This window comes from Bidens hawaiensis, unplaced genomic scaffold, assembly GCF_021521415.1.
Source record: "Bidens hawaiensis isolate Kalapana, Puna unplaced genomic scaffold, B.hawaiensis_p1.1 tig00036791_1, whole genome shotgun sequence".
Classification (NCBI taxonomy): Eukaryota; Viridiplantae; Streptophyta; class Magnoliopsida; order Asterales; family Asteraceae; genus Bidens; species Bidens hawaiensis.
The window spans coordinates 99192-118868 of NW_027505439.1; the positions used below are offsets into that span (position 1 = coordinate 99192).

General features: G+C 37.1%; 1 protein-coding gene across 1 annotated transcript; it reads right to left on the reverse strand.

The window, feature by feature from the left end:
• Positions 1 to 18694: 18694 nt before the first annotated feature.
• LOC143613191 (auxin-induced protein 15A-like) lies at positions 18695 to 19404 on the reverse strand. The gene has a single exon (XM_077086970.1). It carries the CDS (start codon positions 19157 to 19159, stop codon positions 18758 to 18760), a length of 402 nt encoding a protein of 133 aa, XP_076943085.1. The 5' UTR covers positions 19160 to 19404; the 3' UTR covers positions 18695 to 18757.
• Positions 19405 to 19677: the final 273 nt, after the last annotated feature.

A 19677-nucleotide genomic window follows, 5' to 3' on the forward strand; every position in this document is an offset into this window, starting at 1 on the left:
ATTCATTACTACTGTGTAACGAATGGAGGCTCATTCGTTAAAGTAATACCCATTCGCTAAGGATGTTTAGCGCAGGGGAGGTCATTCGCTATGGGAAGCCTCATTCGTTAGTGATGTTAACGAATGAGGAGGACTGCCTATAAATAGGCCTTTCCTAGCGAATGTGCATAGAGATCTGTGCCATATTTATCCATTGTAACGTTACCATGCCGGATTCTCTCTGTAACTTATCCTCCTTTAATGTATGAACACAAGCTTAACGTATCGATTTGCGACTAGTTCCTAGGCTCGTAAAACGTCCGTATAACGTTTCTACAATTGGTATCAGAGCCGGCGGTTGCTCGTGATACGTGTTCTTCGTGTTCTTCAAGTATAATCAGATTTGGACCGAATTCATTGATTGATTGATGGAATTGATGATGAATTCGTGTTTAGAATGCAAATCCGAAGCTATGCAATGTATTCAATTGGTTAATCATGGCAAATTGAAGAATCTGCCGTTGATGATTAAGTTATGGTTTGATTCTGATTTGATTAGATTCAGTGCTTAAATGACGAATTGGTTGTTAAATTTGAGTTCATGATCAAAATCTGAGCATACTGATATATTCTGGTGCTGATTTGATGAAGATTTGAAGAATTTGCCATTGTTACAGCTTGAAGATATGCGTTTTCCGGCGATGTAACTGATTTTTCCGGCGAGATTCGTTTTTCTGGCGTCTACAGTAACTGCCAACAACCCATTCGTTAATTTAAAAGTCATTCGTTACGGAAGTTTAACGAATGAGTTATTCGTTACAGTGTTTAATGAATGAAAAGCTCATAACGAATGAAACCTCTTTCGTGTACTGTTCATACTAATGAGGGTGATTAACATATAGAAGACATTCGTTAAGGGTTTAACGAATGTGACCTTAACGTATGTGGCTATTCATTAATAAGTTAACGAATGAGACCCATTCGTTCAAGGGTAACGAATGTGGATGGATGCTGGACGAATGTGCTACTGTTGTAGCGAATGAAGACTAGGATAACGTATGAGGATTGTAAAAAAAAAAAAGTATTTTCGGAAAATTTTCTTAAACGAAATTTTTCGGGGATATTTTAAATATGCGGGGAATTTTCTTGAAAATTTTCGAAGAATTGTTCAAGACCTTGCCGAATTTGTCAAGAAAATGGGGAGATAAAACTTTCAAAGAGGTTATTCGATTGGTATCTTTCCTACATTTGTAAGGATTTCTGAAAAAATTACTGCAATTCGGGTGGTAATTCATGATTGCAAAGCTATGTTTGACCGAGTTCAAGTGTTTGTTCTTACATTTGTGATTGGTTTGTTCAAGATTGAAACCTGACTATGTGGGATACGAGTGTCTGTCCGATTACTTCTTTCTGAGGGACTTTGATCCTGACAATGTTGGCTACGAGTGTTCGGCGGATTGCTTCTGTTGAAGGGGACAATTCTTGAATGGGTTGATCGTGTTGAAGAATATACGTGTCTTGTCATCAGATTGATGACTTTGATCGTTCAGGATTGATTAACTAAGGTTGGAACTCTGAATCATATGCCCAAAGCATTAGCGCATCCAAGCGTATTGGTTGCCGAAGAGCTTCAAAGGGTTATATTTTGGGATAGACGTTATCGAGAGAGTGAAGACCGTTGTGAAAGATGTGGAATGATCGGGTTGTTCATGAAGATGTGTGACGAGGTTAAACGTAAAGACATTTTTACTTTACCGGTGCGACAGATTGCCGATGATTTGTTGCTCATTGATTCGTTTGATCGAACCATATCATATGCCAGTTGTATGATCGGAATGATCACCTGGACATGCTGATTTGAGGGGGAGATCTGATACGAGTAGCTACAAGTTGTTGGTTTGCTTAAAAAGAGTTATATTTTGTCTATTCGCACAAGCCCGAGAATCATCAGTCAAGGGGGAGGTTGGATGTACGACTGATGATATGCAGTTAAAGTATTAACGGTTAAAGTATTCAACTTTAACGTATTCGTCGTTAAAGTATTCGACTTTAACATATACGTTGTTAATGTATTCGACGTTAATGGATTGGAGGCTAAAGTATTGAAGACTAAAGTATTGGATGCTAAAGTATTAGAAAGCATTCGACAGCTACGGTCAAGGGGGAGTTTGTTAGTGCACGGATTTGGTGTCTGCAGCTGTTTGAATAGGATAGGGGTTGTTTAGTCTTTATATTAATGTATAAAGGCACATTCGCTAAGGATTTTTAGCGAATGAGCCTCATTCGTTAAAGACTAGACATATTCGTTAATGTAAGAGCTCATTCATTACTATTGTGTAACGAATGGAGGCTCATTCGTTAAAGTAATGCCCATTCGCTAAGGATGTTTAGCGAATGGGAGGTCATTCGCTATGGGAAGCCTCATTCGTTAGTGATGTTAACGAATGAGGAGGACTGCCTATAAATAGGCCTTTCCTAGTGAATGTGCATAGAGATCTGTGCCATATTTATCCATTGTAACGTTACCATGCCGGATTCTCTCTGTAACTTATCCTCCTTTAATGTATGAACACAAACTTAATGTATCGATTTGCGACTAGTTCCTAGGCTCGTAAAACGTCCGTATAACGTTTCTACAAACCAAGCAAGTTTGGCAGTAACACGGTGAAGCAATCGGTATTCAGCTTCAGTAGAACTTAAAGAAATAGTGGGTTGTTTCTTATATTTCCAAGAAATCTAAGAACCACCAAGAGAAATATAAAACCCGCTGATCGGTTGGCGAGTATTAGGACAAGCCGCCCAATCCGAATCACAGAATGCTTGTAAGTCAAAAGAAGGATTGTTGTTGAAAAATAATCCTTGAGATAAAGTGCCTTTGACATATGAAAGAGTGTGAAGAGCAGCATTCCAATGAGGTAGCCTTGGATCTTGCATGAATTGACTTAAAAACTGAATAGCAAAAGCAATATCAGTTCTTGTGTGTGTAAGGTAATTGAGTTTACCAAATAGTTTCATGTATTGTAAAGGGCCATCAATAGCAAGACACTCATGAACCTTGAGCTGTAAATGATGAGGCAATGGAGAATTGGTGACAGAAAGGTTGGAACTATCAATTTCAGAAAGCATGTCCTTAGCAAACTTGCGTTGGCACATGATAACACTGTTTGTAGTATAAAGAACCTCCATTCCCAAAAAATAATTGAGACGCCCCAAATCTTTAATCTTGAAAGAAGAATCCAGAAAAATTTTTAGATTATTGATCACTTCTAAATTGTTCCTAGTAACCAGAATGTTGTCAATATATACAGCGACATAAAACACCGATGATCCCATAGAGTTGGAAAACAAAAAGCGATCATTCTGAGAACTCATATACCCTCTTGACTTCAAAGCAGATGACAATTTTCCATACCATTGTTAAGAAGCTTGTTTAAACCATATAAAGATTTCTGAAGCTTAAGCATTTGATGATTAGGGAGCTGCATACCAGGTGGTGGTAGCATATAGATATCCTCATCTAAATCTCCATGAAGAAAAGCATTGTTAACTTCAAGTTGAAAAGGAGACCAACTTAGTTTGGTAGCAACAGCAACAAGACTTCGAATGGTGGTCATTTTGATAACAGGAGAAAAAGTTTTAGTATAATCAATCCCTTCTTTTTGAGCATCTCCTCTTACCACCAATTGTGCTTTACAACGCTCAACCATCCCATCTGCTTTGTGTTTAACTTTAAACACCTATTTGCTTTTAATAGCCTTCTTTCCAGGAGGAAGATCAACAATAGCCCAAGTATTAGTATTTTCAAGAGCCTGAAACTTAGCTTTCATGGCATCTTGCCATTCAGGGATAGTTGCAACTTCTTTATACGAAGTAGGCTCATGTAAATCAAATATTGCTTTGGTGAGAAATTGACTGGAAGGAAGAAGATGAGAAGAAGAACAGGAAGCAGAAGAGGAGCACGAATTAGTAATAGTGTGGAAACAATGATGAGAAGAAGCAGAGTGATTACAAACATAATCATTCAAATAAGAAGGTGGAATAGAAGTTCTGGAAGACCTTCTAACAGGTGAATCATTAGGAGGAGAATAAGAAGGATTAGGAATAGGACAAACAGAATAATTATTTGGAGTATGACAAGACCTGAGCCTCGGTGCGGAAGCGCGAATATTCAGTATTAACGGAGGAGCTCGGATCTGAGCTAGGATCGAATCAACAACATGTATTCACTCTTGAAATATCTATGGACGGATGCGGAGAGTTCGATTCGATTAACAATCAATAATAGGATGAACAATTGTAATCGAAACACAAATAGATAGATGTAGTAGTATGATTTCATTAACCAAAAGATTGTCACAAAGAACACTCATACATACATACATAATCATAAACGCTCGGCCACCTGGGGAGAGCTCTTCCCCAGGGGCAAACAATCAAACAAAACACATCCAAAGAAAGACATGACCTCATCATCTGTTTATAGTGGTCTTGTGCCCTGGTCTTCACTCCATTCGCCTCTTGGATAAGATCAATGATATAATATAAAACTTATATAATTCACCCGAACATGCTTCAATTATTCGTTATTTTTTCTTTTCGACTTGAAATTAATATTTATTATAAACAAGTAATGATTCGATGCGCCGGTCTAAAATATAAAACCCAACAGGGTAGAAGCGGAAGATGGATAAGGATCATCAAAAAATTGATTGATGATGTCAATGGATGGAAAAATGAAGCTTTCTTTAGATTTGGTGATCGAAGGGAATAATGCTTCAAACAAAATGACATCTCATGATATTATAACCTTGTTTGTGTCAAGAGCATATAATTTGTTAGCCTTTTTACCAAGTGGATATCTTAGGAAAACACAAGGTACAGCCTTTGGTTTGAATTTGTCTTTTCCATGAGTTAAAGTGGAAGCGTAAGCAAGACAATCAAAAGATTTCATGTGAGCATAAAAAGGAATTCTTCCTGTTTAAACCTCATATGGGGTTTTATTGTTAAGGATTTTAGTGGGAAACCGATTGATCAAATGTGTTGCAGTTAAAACACAGTCACCCCAAAACTGAACACATAGTTTAGATTGAAACATGAGAGCTCTCGAGGTTTCAAGCAAGTGTTTATGCTTCCGTTCAACAATACCATTTTGTTGAGGGACAGCTACACAAGTAGTCTGAGGAATAATGCCTTTACTCAATAAGTAAGCACGTTGAACTAAGCCAGTCCCCAGTTCAAAAGCCTTATCAGATCGAATGCATTTCACAGTGGTGGCAAATTGATTGCTAACCATATAAATAACGAATTGAAGGATGGGAAATGCATTGCTTTTAGTGGAAAGTAAATGTGTACAAGTGGTTCTGCTATAATCATCCACAATGGTTAAAAAATATCTAAAGCCATTATAAGTAGCGATATGATAAGGCCCCCAAACATCAATATGAATTAGCTCAAAAATTTTGCTAGTTGGTGTAGAGCTAATTGGAAATGGAAATTTATGTTGTCTTTCCCTAGGACAAATGTCACAATGCTCGATATATTTGAAAGAAGCATTAGAAATGAAAGGTAATTGTTTCAGTTTGTAAATTGGAAAATGTCCTAGATGATTGTGCCAATTTTCACTATTTACAGAATTGCAAACATTATTGGAAACAAACGAAGAATCAGCAAACTGCTTAGTTGCCTCAAGAAGATAGAGACCATTAAGCATTTCACCAAGAACCAGATGGCTCTTTAGAAAAGGGGCCTGTAAAACACAATTGTTTTTAGGAAAAAAAACAAAAATACCATCAGTATCAGAACATAACCTTAATACAGAAAGAAGATTATTTCTAACATGTGGTACTAAAAGAACTTTTGACAAAGAAATTTTATCAGTTAACAGAACAATCCCATACTGATGAACAATAATGTTTGTGCCATTAGGAAGAGTGATGAAAATCAAAGTTATGAGAAAAGAAACGCTTGAAAACAAATTTTGATCATGACACATATGATCATTAGCACCAGTGTCAATGATCCAATTGGAAGAATTTTAGAAGAATTGCAAGACATTATACCTCAGAAAGAATCATGATTGATTGTGGTAACATTATTAGCAGCATAAGCATTTGAAGATCCAACTTGAATTTTGTTTTGCTGCAAGAAAGCCATCAAGTCATGATATTGTTGCTGAGTGAATCCTTGCTAATTAGATTGAGGTTGATCATTGTTTCCTTATTCCTCAACAAGATTAGCAAACTTCTTGCCTTTAGCAAACTTATAGTCTTTTGGAAAACCGATCAACTTGTAGCACTTGTTCACTGAATGCCCATTCCTTTTACAGTGAGTGCACACCAAAGTTCTTATGTTTTCTTTGTCAGGACTGTGAGTTGGGTGATACCTTCTAGAGGTTGACAAGAACACACCGACTCGATTACCCAAAAGGCCTGTTGAATATCCCGGCGGAATCAGGATATCCAACGAGTGGGAACAAAGGGGTGTGAATAACAAACACAAAACAGTAATAAATGGTCAATAAAAGCTCATTCATTAGACAAAGATTCACTGTAATAAATACATCATTAATGGAACATTGAAAGTAATGTCTAGGGTTTTGTGTGACAGCGGCGGCTATTGTACGAGTGAACAAAGAGAATATTCTTTGGAATGTTTTTCGTATTCAGTGCATGCCAGCCTGTATTCCGTCTGGAAATCCGTGTCCCAAAAGGTATCCTAGGATCCCTATTTATAGACCCTGACATTCCTTCTAGAAGTTCCTAATCATCACATAATGAAATACAATATGATACAAGTGTTGAGTCCTCGAGCAAGATAACAATCTTGCTCAAGCAAGCTCACTATGCTAGGTATGCTCGATGAGTGTCCTCGAGCATATTTCACTTAGAATATATTCTCTTTCGAAGAATATATTCTTCTTCAGTATGCTTCGTTCTTCTTGACTTGTCCATGCTTTGCTCGAATTAGTCCATCGAGCAAGCTCATTCTTCTTAATGTCTTCAGTTATACTTATTCAGCAATCTTTAGCATGCTCGGATGTAAATCTTGCTTGGAAACTGAATTGTTCTCGAAGTCCTTGCTTTGATCACTTGACATCTTCTTATTACATCCATGCTTGTCCCCATGTGCTCGATCATCCTGTGCTCGTAACACTTGGTTAAACATGTATGATCAAGCTGTTTGCTCGATTGGCAATCCATGCTCGATAGAAGAATACTCTTGCTCGTTGAAGTGTAGCTTGCTCGAAGCCTTAACACTTAGAAGAATTAACCATTTAAGGTTTTAAAGACCTTGCTCGAAGTAGTAAAACCATGCTCGATCGCCTAAGCTTGCTCGAAGTCCATACTTAACCATTTTCTGAGGAGGTTGAGAAGATTCCAATCTTCCTTATCAAAAATCCGACCCAACAATCTCCCCCTAGATTGGAACAAGCTCAGATGCACCAAAACATACCTGCATAAAGTTACCCATGTATCAGACATATAATATATATCATTCAAGAGCACGTCACTTCATTACATAATTAGGAATTCTGCCTCTTTGGCCTTACAAATTAAAGTTTTCATTCATCAAACATAAAATATTTACAAAGATAAACAGAAACAAAAAAAAAAAATAGTCGTCAGTTTGCTCCAATATTTTATCTTCTTCCTCTGCTCCTAGCATCAGATCTTTCCTTTAGTCTCTTGACATAGGCAGCCCTTTGTTTGAGCATGTCGAGCTCTGAAGAATCGGATGCATCACTTGGAAATCTTGCATCAATTAGATCTTGTAAGTCTTGTGGGTGCATGAACTTGAGGTCTTCATCATGTCGTATTACGGAAATGGGAATTCCAGACATATTTCTCAGAGTAGTGGAATCATCATGCCGATTGTACGTTATGTATGTGATTCTTCCAAGTTATTGCACCTATGAGTTTGGTTCCTTCATGACTTCTCTCATAGCCAAGCACTCTTTCAAAGTCTTCCTTTTGTGGTGAGAGCTGCTTGCTTGAGTTCTTTGTTTCTTCAATTCAAAGAGGGAAAGCTCAGATGTGTGTACTTCATTTATCCTTTTATTTCTCTTTTCCTTCTCAGTTTGACTCTTAATTTCTCTTTTCTTCTGTATCAGGAATGGGAATCCTCTTTCAGCTTGTTCTTTTAAGAATTTAGAGAGATCATTCCTTTGTTGACCAGATGGCTGACTTCTGATTTGATTGTCATACAAGGTCAGTTCAGCCATCCTAGTTAATTGTTCCTTTGCAAAATTTCTCAAATCATCCCTAAAGATGATGAGATGTTCTTCCTGATCTTCAGTCACAGCCCTTAAGGTCTTTGATCTTTTGTCGAAATAGAGATGTGTGGGCAAGTTTAAGTTCCTTGGTGGCACAGGCCTCACACTCTCAGACCTTTGAGTTCTGCTCATGCTCCCTGACTGAGTAATCTTTGCTTTTTCGAGCCCCTCTTCAACATACCATCTTCTTATTGTTTCGTCTGTTTGCACCAATAGCTTTGACATTCTCACTCCCTTTTTGTGCAGAGCACTCATCATTTCAGCTCTCACTTCTTCTTCGGCTCTCATCCTGTCCTCCTGCAGTTTTCTTTGTGTTTCAATGTACAGTTTCGGCTCTCTGTTATATATTTCCATTAATTGTTCAAGAGGCATGTTTTGAAACTGTTCTTCTATCATTCCTTTCTCCATCACAATTGTCTTTAACATTTCTACCATCTGAGGGTCCTCAAACCACTTCTTCAATTCTTGATTTTTCTTTTCTGCTTACTCTCTTTCCCTCGGTAACCTCATCTTTAACTCTTGTTCTCTCTCATATCTTTCTCGACTTTCTTGATCTTTCTGAGAGTCCTTTATCTGTTGTATTTTTCTTTTCAGTTCTTCAGGAGAAAGATTTATCAAATTATTATACTTGTAGCCATACAGTTGGAGAAATTTGATATCTTTATGTTTAGACTTCAATGATTCATATTCTTCTTCATCCCGTGCTTTCTTCTCAGCCCTCTTTTTACTACTGTCAGATTCTTTCAAAACCTTTTCACTTTCTTATTTCTTCTTTGATACTTTCTTCACATAATCAGATACATCATCTAAAAGGGCTCTCTTGTACATTCGGTCAATTTTTTCAAATGGTTGCAAGTTTAGGAATGCAGGATTGTGACCAGCCTTCATTAATAATTCTCTTTTTGCTTTCCTTGTTCTCCACCCCTCAGCTTCTACTGCTATATATTCTTTTGATAGTCTTTGGAGATATAGTGGATCATATCCCAAACTGATCAGATACTCATTATCTTCATTTACTTTCTCAGTTTCCTTCACTCCTTCCTCATCTTCATTCTCAACTGTTGGAATACCGTATGCCCGAGACACATAATTAGGTTAATGTGGCTAGCCGTGTTTGATCCAAGTCGGGTCATACCCAATAACGAGTTAGACACATACCAATTATGTATTTGTTAAGATAAGATCTATAAGACAAATACAGAACACAATACATTCAGAAAATCGGGTTTCTGAATACTTACTTGAAAGTGTTAAATAAATTAATTGGTTAATTTATTTATTCAAATAATTATTATTGGAATGATTATTTAACTATATGATCTTTTGTAAAATGGTTTATAAAAGATGGGGTGTTTATATATTTTATAAAGTATAAAATAAATAAAAAAAAAAAAAAAAAAAAAAAAATTATATATTGGGGCCGGTTTTGGGTGGGCCCCACACCCCACTAACTTGGTCAAAATCATTAACATGCAAAAGATGGAGGTTGAGTGTATAAGTGTTTATATCTACCTAACCATGCATTCTTGGGTGTGATGATGATGAAGACCCTTTTTAATAACTTTCAAGTAAACAAAAACATACAACTCTTCCTTTCTTTCTTTCTTGTTTACGGCCAAAAGGAAAAAGGAAGGGCTCGGGTCTCGTTTTTCCGTGTTCAAGCTTCCTAGCATAGCTCGGTGTGTGTTGGAGGCTCGGGGTATATTCCGTTTGAGGGTTTTCCTTTGAAAGTCTAGTAGCATCATCATCATCTTCTTCAACCATCTACTAAACTCTTAAAGGGTTAAGATTGTAAGTATTTATATAGCTTTGATTGTTTAGTTGTTCCCGTATCATGTGATCCTAGCTTCGGGTTTCTAGTAAATAGATTATTGGTAATCTTGCAATGAATAAACTAGGTTGTTCATATGGTTAGTTTGTCTATCACGTTTCCGCATTAATTATAACTAGTTAAACGGTTAACTAAGTTTGTAAATTCCATAGAAACCCAACAAATGGCATCAAGAGCCGGGATACGGGAAACTAAGCTTCGGGTTCTCGGTTTTTTTATTTTCCCCTTGAAAGATTTTATACAAAAATTAACATGCATGATATTTTTGTATTTAATCTTGTTATTGTTTCTGGCTTTGTTCAAAAAAAAAAAAAAAAAAACCGGGCAAATGGGCCGAAGCCCAATTCGGGTGAATTTGGGCCGAAGCCCATTTTGGTTATTTGGGCCGAGCCCATAAAATATTATTGGGCCGAGCCCATATAGTTTTATTTGGGCCGAGCCCATGCAGTTTTTAATTGGGCCGAGGCCCATAATCTTGTTATTGGGTCAAGCCCAAATGGGTTGGGCTAGGCCCGATAAAGCAAAGGGGTTTTTGGAACGGGTTCCTATGACATATCGGGTTATGTTTGTTAGTACTAGACCGAGCCGTAGACCAAATGGATGTTTTGTTTGTGGTTGATGTTGTGATTGTAATTTATTATTCAAAGTATCGGTTTGTAATAATTTATTAGGGGCTATTTTGTAATTATTTATTCATATGGGTATGTAATAAATAGGTAATTTGTAATATCTTTATTTTATAGAAAAAATGTATTAGGACATTTAATTTTGTAAAATTTAAGAAGATTGCAAAGTTGGAAGTTTGGGCCTAATTGGGCCGGGTATGGTCATAATGGGTTTCACAAGCCCATTAAGGGATTCAAGCCCAAAAGGACCTAAGCCCACCAATTGAGCCCAAGTGGAAGCTTATGGAAGCTAAGGCCCAAGTTCAAGCCCAATGGATCACAACAAGGTTGAAGAAGATGCTCGAAGCATTTGGATGCGGGATCGAGTGGGAGCTACAACATCCATGTGTCATGTGTCCCTTAGGATTGGACCTAAGACACACACTTGTTTCGGCTAACAAGTGTGGTCTAACTTAGTGGCTCGTGTCTAGTATATATTGTGTGTATGCTTGTTGATTGATTGTTTGATTGTGTGGTTGTTAGATATTAGGATATCAACTCCGTCACATAGAATTAATTAACAAAGCATAAAACGGGTTCTAATAATTATCGGTAATTACGTGACACGTAGTTTAATAAAATGGAATTATTAACTAGCCGTCTCACGCCCATAATAAAAATGGTTTTATTATAAATTAGTTTTGAAAATGGTTTCAAAATCATGTTTCTAAATGCATGTTAGAACATGATTTAAAGTTTTATATCTAGAATTATTAAAACTAAAAATCCCTTTAAAATTAAGGATAATAAGTTAAACACCATCCTTTTGTATAACACTTAACATATTAGTAAGCTCTTAGTGGGAAAAAGGTCACCTAACCGCATAGAGTAAATTAACATGTTAAGGTAATATTGGCATATAAATGGGAAAAAGGTCACCTAACCATTTGTATGTTAATATTACAAGTTGATACAAGTAGGACAACTTAAATTAGAACCATGTGAAGAGGGTCACCCAAGCATGGGGTCTAATGGGTGTTGATGGGATAAAACATGCCAACACGAAATATGATTTCGAACCGGTCCCATAAATTCTAGAAGTTGCAAAAGGGTTTGCAATTGTTATGAATAACTACCTTGATAAACCGACAAAGGGAAAAAGGTCACCTAACCGGAGTCGGGTTTATCGTTGGATTCTAGATTTTAATTATTAATTATATTTGGTATATATAAAAGGGTATTAATAATTAAAAGGTTAAAACACTAAAATGAACTTATTTAAAATTCTGCAGATGGCCACACACGTCGACGACAACATTATCCCTAACGTCCAAAACGTATCTCTCCGATCTATTCTCGCTAAAGACCGTCTTAACCACAATAACTTTTCGGATTGGTTCCGAAATTTAAGGATTGTTCTAAAACAAGAAAAATTATATCATGTTTTGGAAACACCTATCCCCGAAGAACCGGAAGAGGGAACTGAGGTCGAATACATGAATTGGGTCAAACTCACGGAAGATTCCATTCAAGTATCATGCCTCATGTTGGCGACTATGGTTCCCGAAATCCAAAAGGATTTCGAAAACCATAATGCGTACGACATGATTACTCAACTTAAGGAAATGTTCCTTAAGCAATCGAGAGTGGAAAGGTTCGAAACGGTTCGAGCCTTACATGCATGTAGAATGGATGATAGTCAACCAGTTTCATCTTATGTACTTAAGATGAAAAGTTATATTGATCGGCTCACTAAGCTCAATTGTCCCATCTCAAATGAGTTAGCAACGGATTTGATCCTTAACTCTTTGTCGAAAAGGTTCGACACTTTCGTGTTAAATTATAACATGAACGGGTGGGACAAAACCATTGGAGAACTTCACTCAATGCTTAAAACAGCCGAGGCGAGCATGGGCAAAAGGGTTTTACCCGTGTTTGCAATCAATGAAGGTAGATCCAAGAATCGATCTCAACCCAATCTTAAGGCTAAGGTAGCTAAAAGGAAGGGTCCCCCTATGCATCTTAAGGGTAAGGGCAAATCACCGGTTATGGCAAAGAAACAAAAGGTTGTGGAACCAAGGGGTCATAAGGATGATCCTTGTTTTGGTTGTGGGGAGACCGGACACTGGAAACGCAATTGCCCGGTCTACCTAAAAGAGCTAAAAGACAAGAGGAATGCGGCGCATACCTCGGGTAATGTCTTTATGATTAATGTTGAGCTAAATCTTATTTCTTCTAACACATGGGTATTGGATACCGGATGTGGAACTCATATTTGCAATTGGTTGCAGGGGTTCAAAAGGAATGAAGACTTGAAGAAGGGCGAAGTGAATCTTTTCATGGGCAACGGTGCAAGAGTACACGTGGTCGCTAGAGGAGACTTCACTTTATCACTTCCAAGTGGTTTGGAAGTTGTTTTAAAAAATGTTTTGTATGCTCCTAGTTTGACTAGGAACATTATTTCTGTGCACCTTCTTAGACAATGTAACTTTGACTTTAAATTTGTAGGATCGGAAATGCATGTGTCATCTAATGGTATCTTTTATTTTAAAGCTGTACCAAACAACGGTATTTATGAATTGGTTCATGATAATACCTCAAATAGCTCATTATATCAAACTTCTACTAAAAGACTCAAAAAGGGTTTGAGTGATTCCTACATTTGGCATTGTCGCCTTGGACACATAAACAAGAATCGTATAAACACTCTCCAAAAGAATGGTCTTTTGAAAACAAACGAGTTAGGTTCGTTTGATGAGTGTGAATCTTGTATTCAAGGCAAGATGACCAAAGAGCCTTTCAAAGGTACAAATGAAAGGGCTAAGGATTTGTTAGGTATCATACATACGGATGTATGCGGACCTTTCAAGCCAACTAGTAGGAATAGTGAAAGGTACTTCATTACCTTTACCGACGATTTTAGTCGATATGGGTATGTTTATCTAATGAAACACAAACATGAAGCCTTTGAAATGTTCAAAGAATTTCAAAATGAAGTGCAAAATCAGCTCAACCGAACAATCAAGGTACTCCGCTCCGATAGAGGAGGCGAATACCTAAGTGATACCTTTCAAAGTCATCTTAGAGATTGTGGAATTATTTCACAGCTCACTCCTCCTGGAACTCCTCAACATAACGGAGTATCCGAGAGGAGGAATCGAACACTGTTGGACATGGTTCGATCAATGATGGCACGAAGCTCACTACCGCCATCATTTTGGGGATATGCGCTACTCACAGCGGCTCGTATTTTGAATATGGCCCCGACCAAAAAGGTGGATCGAATACCCTATGAAGTGTGGCATGGAAAGGTTCCATCCTTTTCATATTTAAGGATATGGGGATGCATAGTTTATGTTAAACGTGACACCCCAAATAAGCTTGAGGCTCGATCCATCAGGTGTGTCTTCATAGGATACCCAAAGGATGATATAGGATATATATTCTATGATCCTAGTGAACAAAGAGTGTTTGTTTCACGCAAAGGATACTTCTTAGAAACTAGGTTCCTTATGGAAGGACCTAGTGAAAAGAGAGTGGAACTTGAAGAGGTTCAAGAATCACTGGATGATACACAGTTGGTCGATACTAGCTTTCAACACGAGGATGTTGAAGATGATCAAATGGTTGATCATACGCACGTTGCTCGCAGATCTAGTAGGGTTAGTCAACCTCCCAAGAGATATGGATTTCTTGTGGATGATTGCTACTTGATTGATTCGGATGAACCGATCTCCTACAAAGATGCTATGTCACAACCTGATTGTGACAAATGGCTTGAAGCCATGAGCGCCGAGATGCAATCCATGCACGATAACCAAGTTTGGGAATTGGTTGATCGTCCACTTAACTCCAAACTGGTTGGATGTAAGTGGGTCTTCAAAAAGAAGACCGATATGCATGGAAATTTAGATACTTACAAAGCTCGACTTGTCGCAAAAGGTTTCACGCAAACTCAAGGGATTGATTATGATGAAACCTTCTCGCCAGTCGCGATGCTTAAGTCGATCAGGATATTGTTTGCCATTGCAGCTCATTTTGATTATGAGATATGGCAAATGGATGTCAAGACCGCTTTTCTAAATGGATATCTTGAGGAAGATGTCCATATGGTTCAGCCTGAAGGTTTTGTCGATCCATCTAATCCTGATAAAGTTTGTAAGTTAAGGAATTCAATCTACGGATTGAAACAAGCATCACGGATGTGGAATCATCGTTTTAATGAAGAAATCAAAGCGTTTGGTTTCGTCCAAAACGGTGATGAGGCATGTGTGTATAAATGGGCTAGTGGGAGTATAATCATTTTCCTTATTTTGTATGTCGATGATATACTTTTATTTGGAAATGATATACCAAGTATGGAAAACGTTAAAACGTGGTTAAGTAGTCGTTTCTCAATTAAGGATCTTGGAGAAGCGACATATATCTTGGGAATAAAAGTCTATAGGGATAGACAAAGGAAATTGATCGGACTCAATCAAAGTGCGTACATTGATAAAATCCTAAAGAGGTTTAGGATGGAAAACTCTAAGAAAGGTTTGGTGCCTATTCCTAGAGGAACTGTATTAAGCTCATCCCAAAGTCCTAGCTCTAAGGAAGAGCAGGATAGGATGAAGCATGTTCCTTATGCTTCGGCAATAGGATCTATTATGTATGCAATGATGTGCACTAGACCGGATGTCTCGTATGCTTTAAGCATAACAAGTAGATACCAGCACAACCCAGGTGACAGTCATTGGATGGCTGTCAAGAATATATTAAAATACCTTAGAAGGACTAAGGATATGTTTTTAATATATGGGTCTGGTGAGGAGGAACTCGTCGTAAAGGGTTACGTGGATGCGAGTTTCCAAACTGACCGAGATGATTCTCGGTCACAGTCGGGATATGTTTTCATCTTAAATGGAGGCGCTGTCTCTTGGAAGAGTTCAAAGCAGGATGTTGTCGCGTTATCCACTACAGAATCTGAGTACATCGCCGCTTCAATGGCAGCCCAAGAGGCTGCATGGATGAAAAAGTTCATCATGGATCTAGGGATTATCTCTTCCATTCAGGAGCCCCTAGAGATATTCTGTGACAATGAGGGTGCTATTGCACAGATCAAGGAGCCTCGTGCTCATCAGAAAACGAGGCACATTGAGCGCAGATTCAACTACATAAGGGATGAAGTTGAAAAGAGAAAAATATGTATTCATAAAGTTCATACCGATCAAAATATTGCGGACCCACTCACGAAGCTCCTCGATAGGCCAAAGCATGAGGGTCATGTTTGTGCATTAGGACTTCGGTATTCTAGTGAGTGGATTTAATCCGTGTTTAGTGTTTGTTTAAGAACGAATGTAATGGGTATCTCATGAAATTAATTAAGTTTTAATTATTAAATGAGTTATGTTCTATTTTTGCATGTTTAATCCATGAATGACTTATGTTGTTCTAAACGTCCGTAGTCGATCATGCTTGTGGGAACAAGTATGAAGGTAAGACTATTATGAACCTGGATTGGTTGATATTCATGTGATGAATATAAGGCATAGGTTTGCCACCAAGGTTCATAGATATTTGTGGGATACAAATATTGGACATGATCCGCTCTCGAGGATCACTGCATGGAGTTAGTGCAACTGATCATAAGTAATCCTTGAGTAAAGGCGAGTATCATTGTGTCCTTTGACCTGAGATGCATATTGGATCTGACCTTTCATCAAGTCTGATAACTTGACTCTCTTCTTTGTTTTTCGGTAACACGATGACATAAAAGAAAGAGCTCAGATATCATACGAGATGTCAACAAGGATGTATGCAGTCAAGATGGGATTTGTTCCTCTTATGTGTTGAGAGTTTAGATGTCTAAGGCCTGTTAAGTTAAATCAATGAGAGAATGATCAATCTATGTCTCTTCGATTTGACAGGACATCTAGTAACAAAGGGATGTAATGATAAGACTTACCTATATCATATCAAGTATGGACTTGAAGGGGATGATGTTATTGAATGGCACTTAGTCAAACACACTAGGGGTGGTGACCTGTTGTTAGGCGGTATTCACCATTAGCATTAACTTCTTATGAGTCACGTGCAAGTGGGAGATTGTTGGAATACCGTATGCCCGAGACACATAATTAGGTTAATGTGGCTAGCCGTGTTTGATCCAAGTCGGGTCATACCCAATAACGAGTTAGACACATACCAATTATGTATTTGTTAAGATAAGATCTATAAGACAAATACAGAACACAATACATTCAGAAAATCGGGTTTCTGAATACTTACTTGAAAGTGTTAAATAAATTAATTGGTTAATTTATTTATTCAAATAATTATTATTGGAATGATTATTTAACTATATGATCTTTTGTAAAATGGTTTATAAAAGATGGGGTGTTTATATATTTTATAAAGTATAAAATAAATAAAAAAAAAAAAAAAAAAAAAATTATATATTGGGGCCGGTTTTGGGTGGGCCCCACACCCCACTAACTTGGTCAAAATCATTAACATGCAAAAGATGGAGGTTGAGTGTATAAGTGTTTATATCTACCTAACCATGCATTCTTGGGTGTGATGATGATGAAGACCCTTTTTAATAACTTTCAAGTAAACAAAAACATACAACTCTTCCTTTCTTTCTTTCTTGTTTACGGCCAAAAGGAAAAAGGAAGGGCTCGGGTCTCGTTTTTCCGTGTTCAAGCTTCCTAGCATAGCTCGGTGTGTGTTGGAGGCTCGGGGTATATTCCGTTTGAGGGTTTTCCTTTGAAAGTCTAGTAGCATCATCATCATCTTCTTCAACCATCTACTAAACTCTTAAAGGGTTAAGATTGTAAGTATTTATATAGCTTTGATTGTTTAGTTGTTCCCGTATCATGTGATCCTAGCTTCGGGTTTCTAGTAAATAGATTATTGGTAATCTTGCAATGAATAAACTAGGTTGTTCATATGGTTAGTTTGTCTATCACGTTTCCGCATTAATTATAACTAGTTAAACGGTTAACTAAGTTTGTAAATTCCATAGAAACCCAACATGTTCTTTGCATTTTAACCCGTTAAAAACATAATCCAATGCCCTTTTTAACAAAAGTAACACAAGTGAGGAGTGGTTTAATCCATCATTAAAATGTCATGTCATTTTAACCTATGTTGGGGTTAGGCCGTGGGGTATACTCTAACCCCTACATAGGTTAAAATGACATGACACTTTAAAGATGGATTAAACCACTCCTCACTTGTGTTAAGTGTGTTAAAAAGGCTCATGGGTTATGTTTTTAACGGGTTAAAAGTAACAATATGTATTTATTATGTATTAATTACTAATTGATTTGTTATTTTAATTATTATGTATTAATAGGAGAGATATGAAGTTAAATGGGTTAAACTATTTTCTTTGAATGACATGGAGTGAAAGAGAAAGAAATAAGTAATGTGGAGCTTTTGTGAAATTAAAATGGGTTATAGTGTACCTCATGGTCTTAGAGTATACACCATGACCTAACTTTTTATAGACAGGTTTTAAAGTTCCATTAAAAAGCATCATATTGTACTAAAATTGATCGAAGTATCGAACTAACATATAGTCATGAGTCAAGACTCAAATCACAATATCATACCAAGCTTATCAAGACCAAATCGTCCCACATGACTGGGACTTCGCTATATAACTTAAACCATGCCAGAAAATTGTACGAGTGGTTCCATCCACTCGATCTATAATTGTGTACGAAAGTGAAATCATAATCAAACTTGACATTATGAAACTTTGTTCATACAGCACAAACATGGGATTGAGTTCTTACCATCTTGTCAAGAAGTTAACAAGGCTTCTAGTAAAGATATAAAAATCAAGATTGATGTCATCTAACGTCTTAGATAATATATATCCTGGAGTCAAGGCTCCGCCACAAGTGGTGTTAGGGCGGCATAATCACTCCACGACACCATTGTCGTTCGAAAAAAAGATTTTCACACTAAACAAAAGAAACTATGAGAATATTGTAATATCTACTGTATAACCAAGTGTGACCAATACACAATGCGCGCAATATAATTTATTTACTCTTTTGTATCCAAAAAAATGCTCTAAATTAACTCTTCAACCAAATTACTCAAATCACATTTTCCATTACAAGATTCGACAACACTTACCACTTCTTGAAAAGCATTGACACTACATGGAACCACCAATCCATTCTTCTGCCCGAACCCGAACTCTTCTGACGACTTCTCTAGCAACATCTTGAAAAGCGGGTGAGACAAGTAACCCATCGGGACAACAAACCTACGTCGTTCCTCACCAACATAAACGGTGAAAAACCCAGTTGGGGTTTTAGAGGATGGTGAAGAACATCTAGACGATAAACTAGTATCTTCTTCGCTGTCCTTGTACCTAAGCAACCGTTCGGATTGTGACCGCTTGACGTCACGCCGAACCTTAGCCATCTTGGCTAGGTTCTTAACTGAGCCGAACTTCTTCCCCAACATTTTGTTCTAGAAAGAAAGAAAGAAAGATGTTGTGCTTAATGGCATTGGATGAGTTAATTTGGGTGGGGGCATTTGTGTGATATATAGTAGGATGGAATGTTTTAGAGAAAGTCAACCGTTGGACTTTTTATTTTTGAAAAATTGAACGTGGGCCTATCATATTTTCATTATTTAATGAATTTATGGTCTTATTTTGACTAATTTTTTGAACAACCGAATTAGGGTGAAAAATAAATTGGTAATGTGTTATTATAATAATTTGTTTATGTGATAATATCTAATTTTATATGATTTGTAGACTAATGTGGATGCTATTAGTTTATTTATATATATGACTAGGTAGTCTAGGTTGAAGGTTTTAAATATTTTAAAAAAATGATAGTGATTTTTTCAGTTAACAAATAAATTTATTGAAACTTCTAACGTGCAGAATTATTATATGCGGGTTATAGAAAATATATAATTATTTTGTGAAAAGAATCATTGGAAAATAGTAATAGTGACAAATATATTATGGA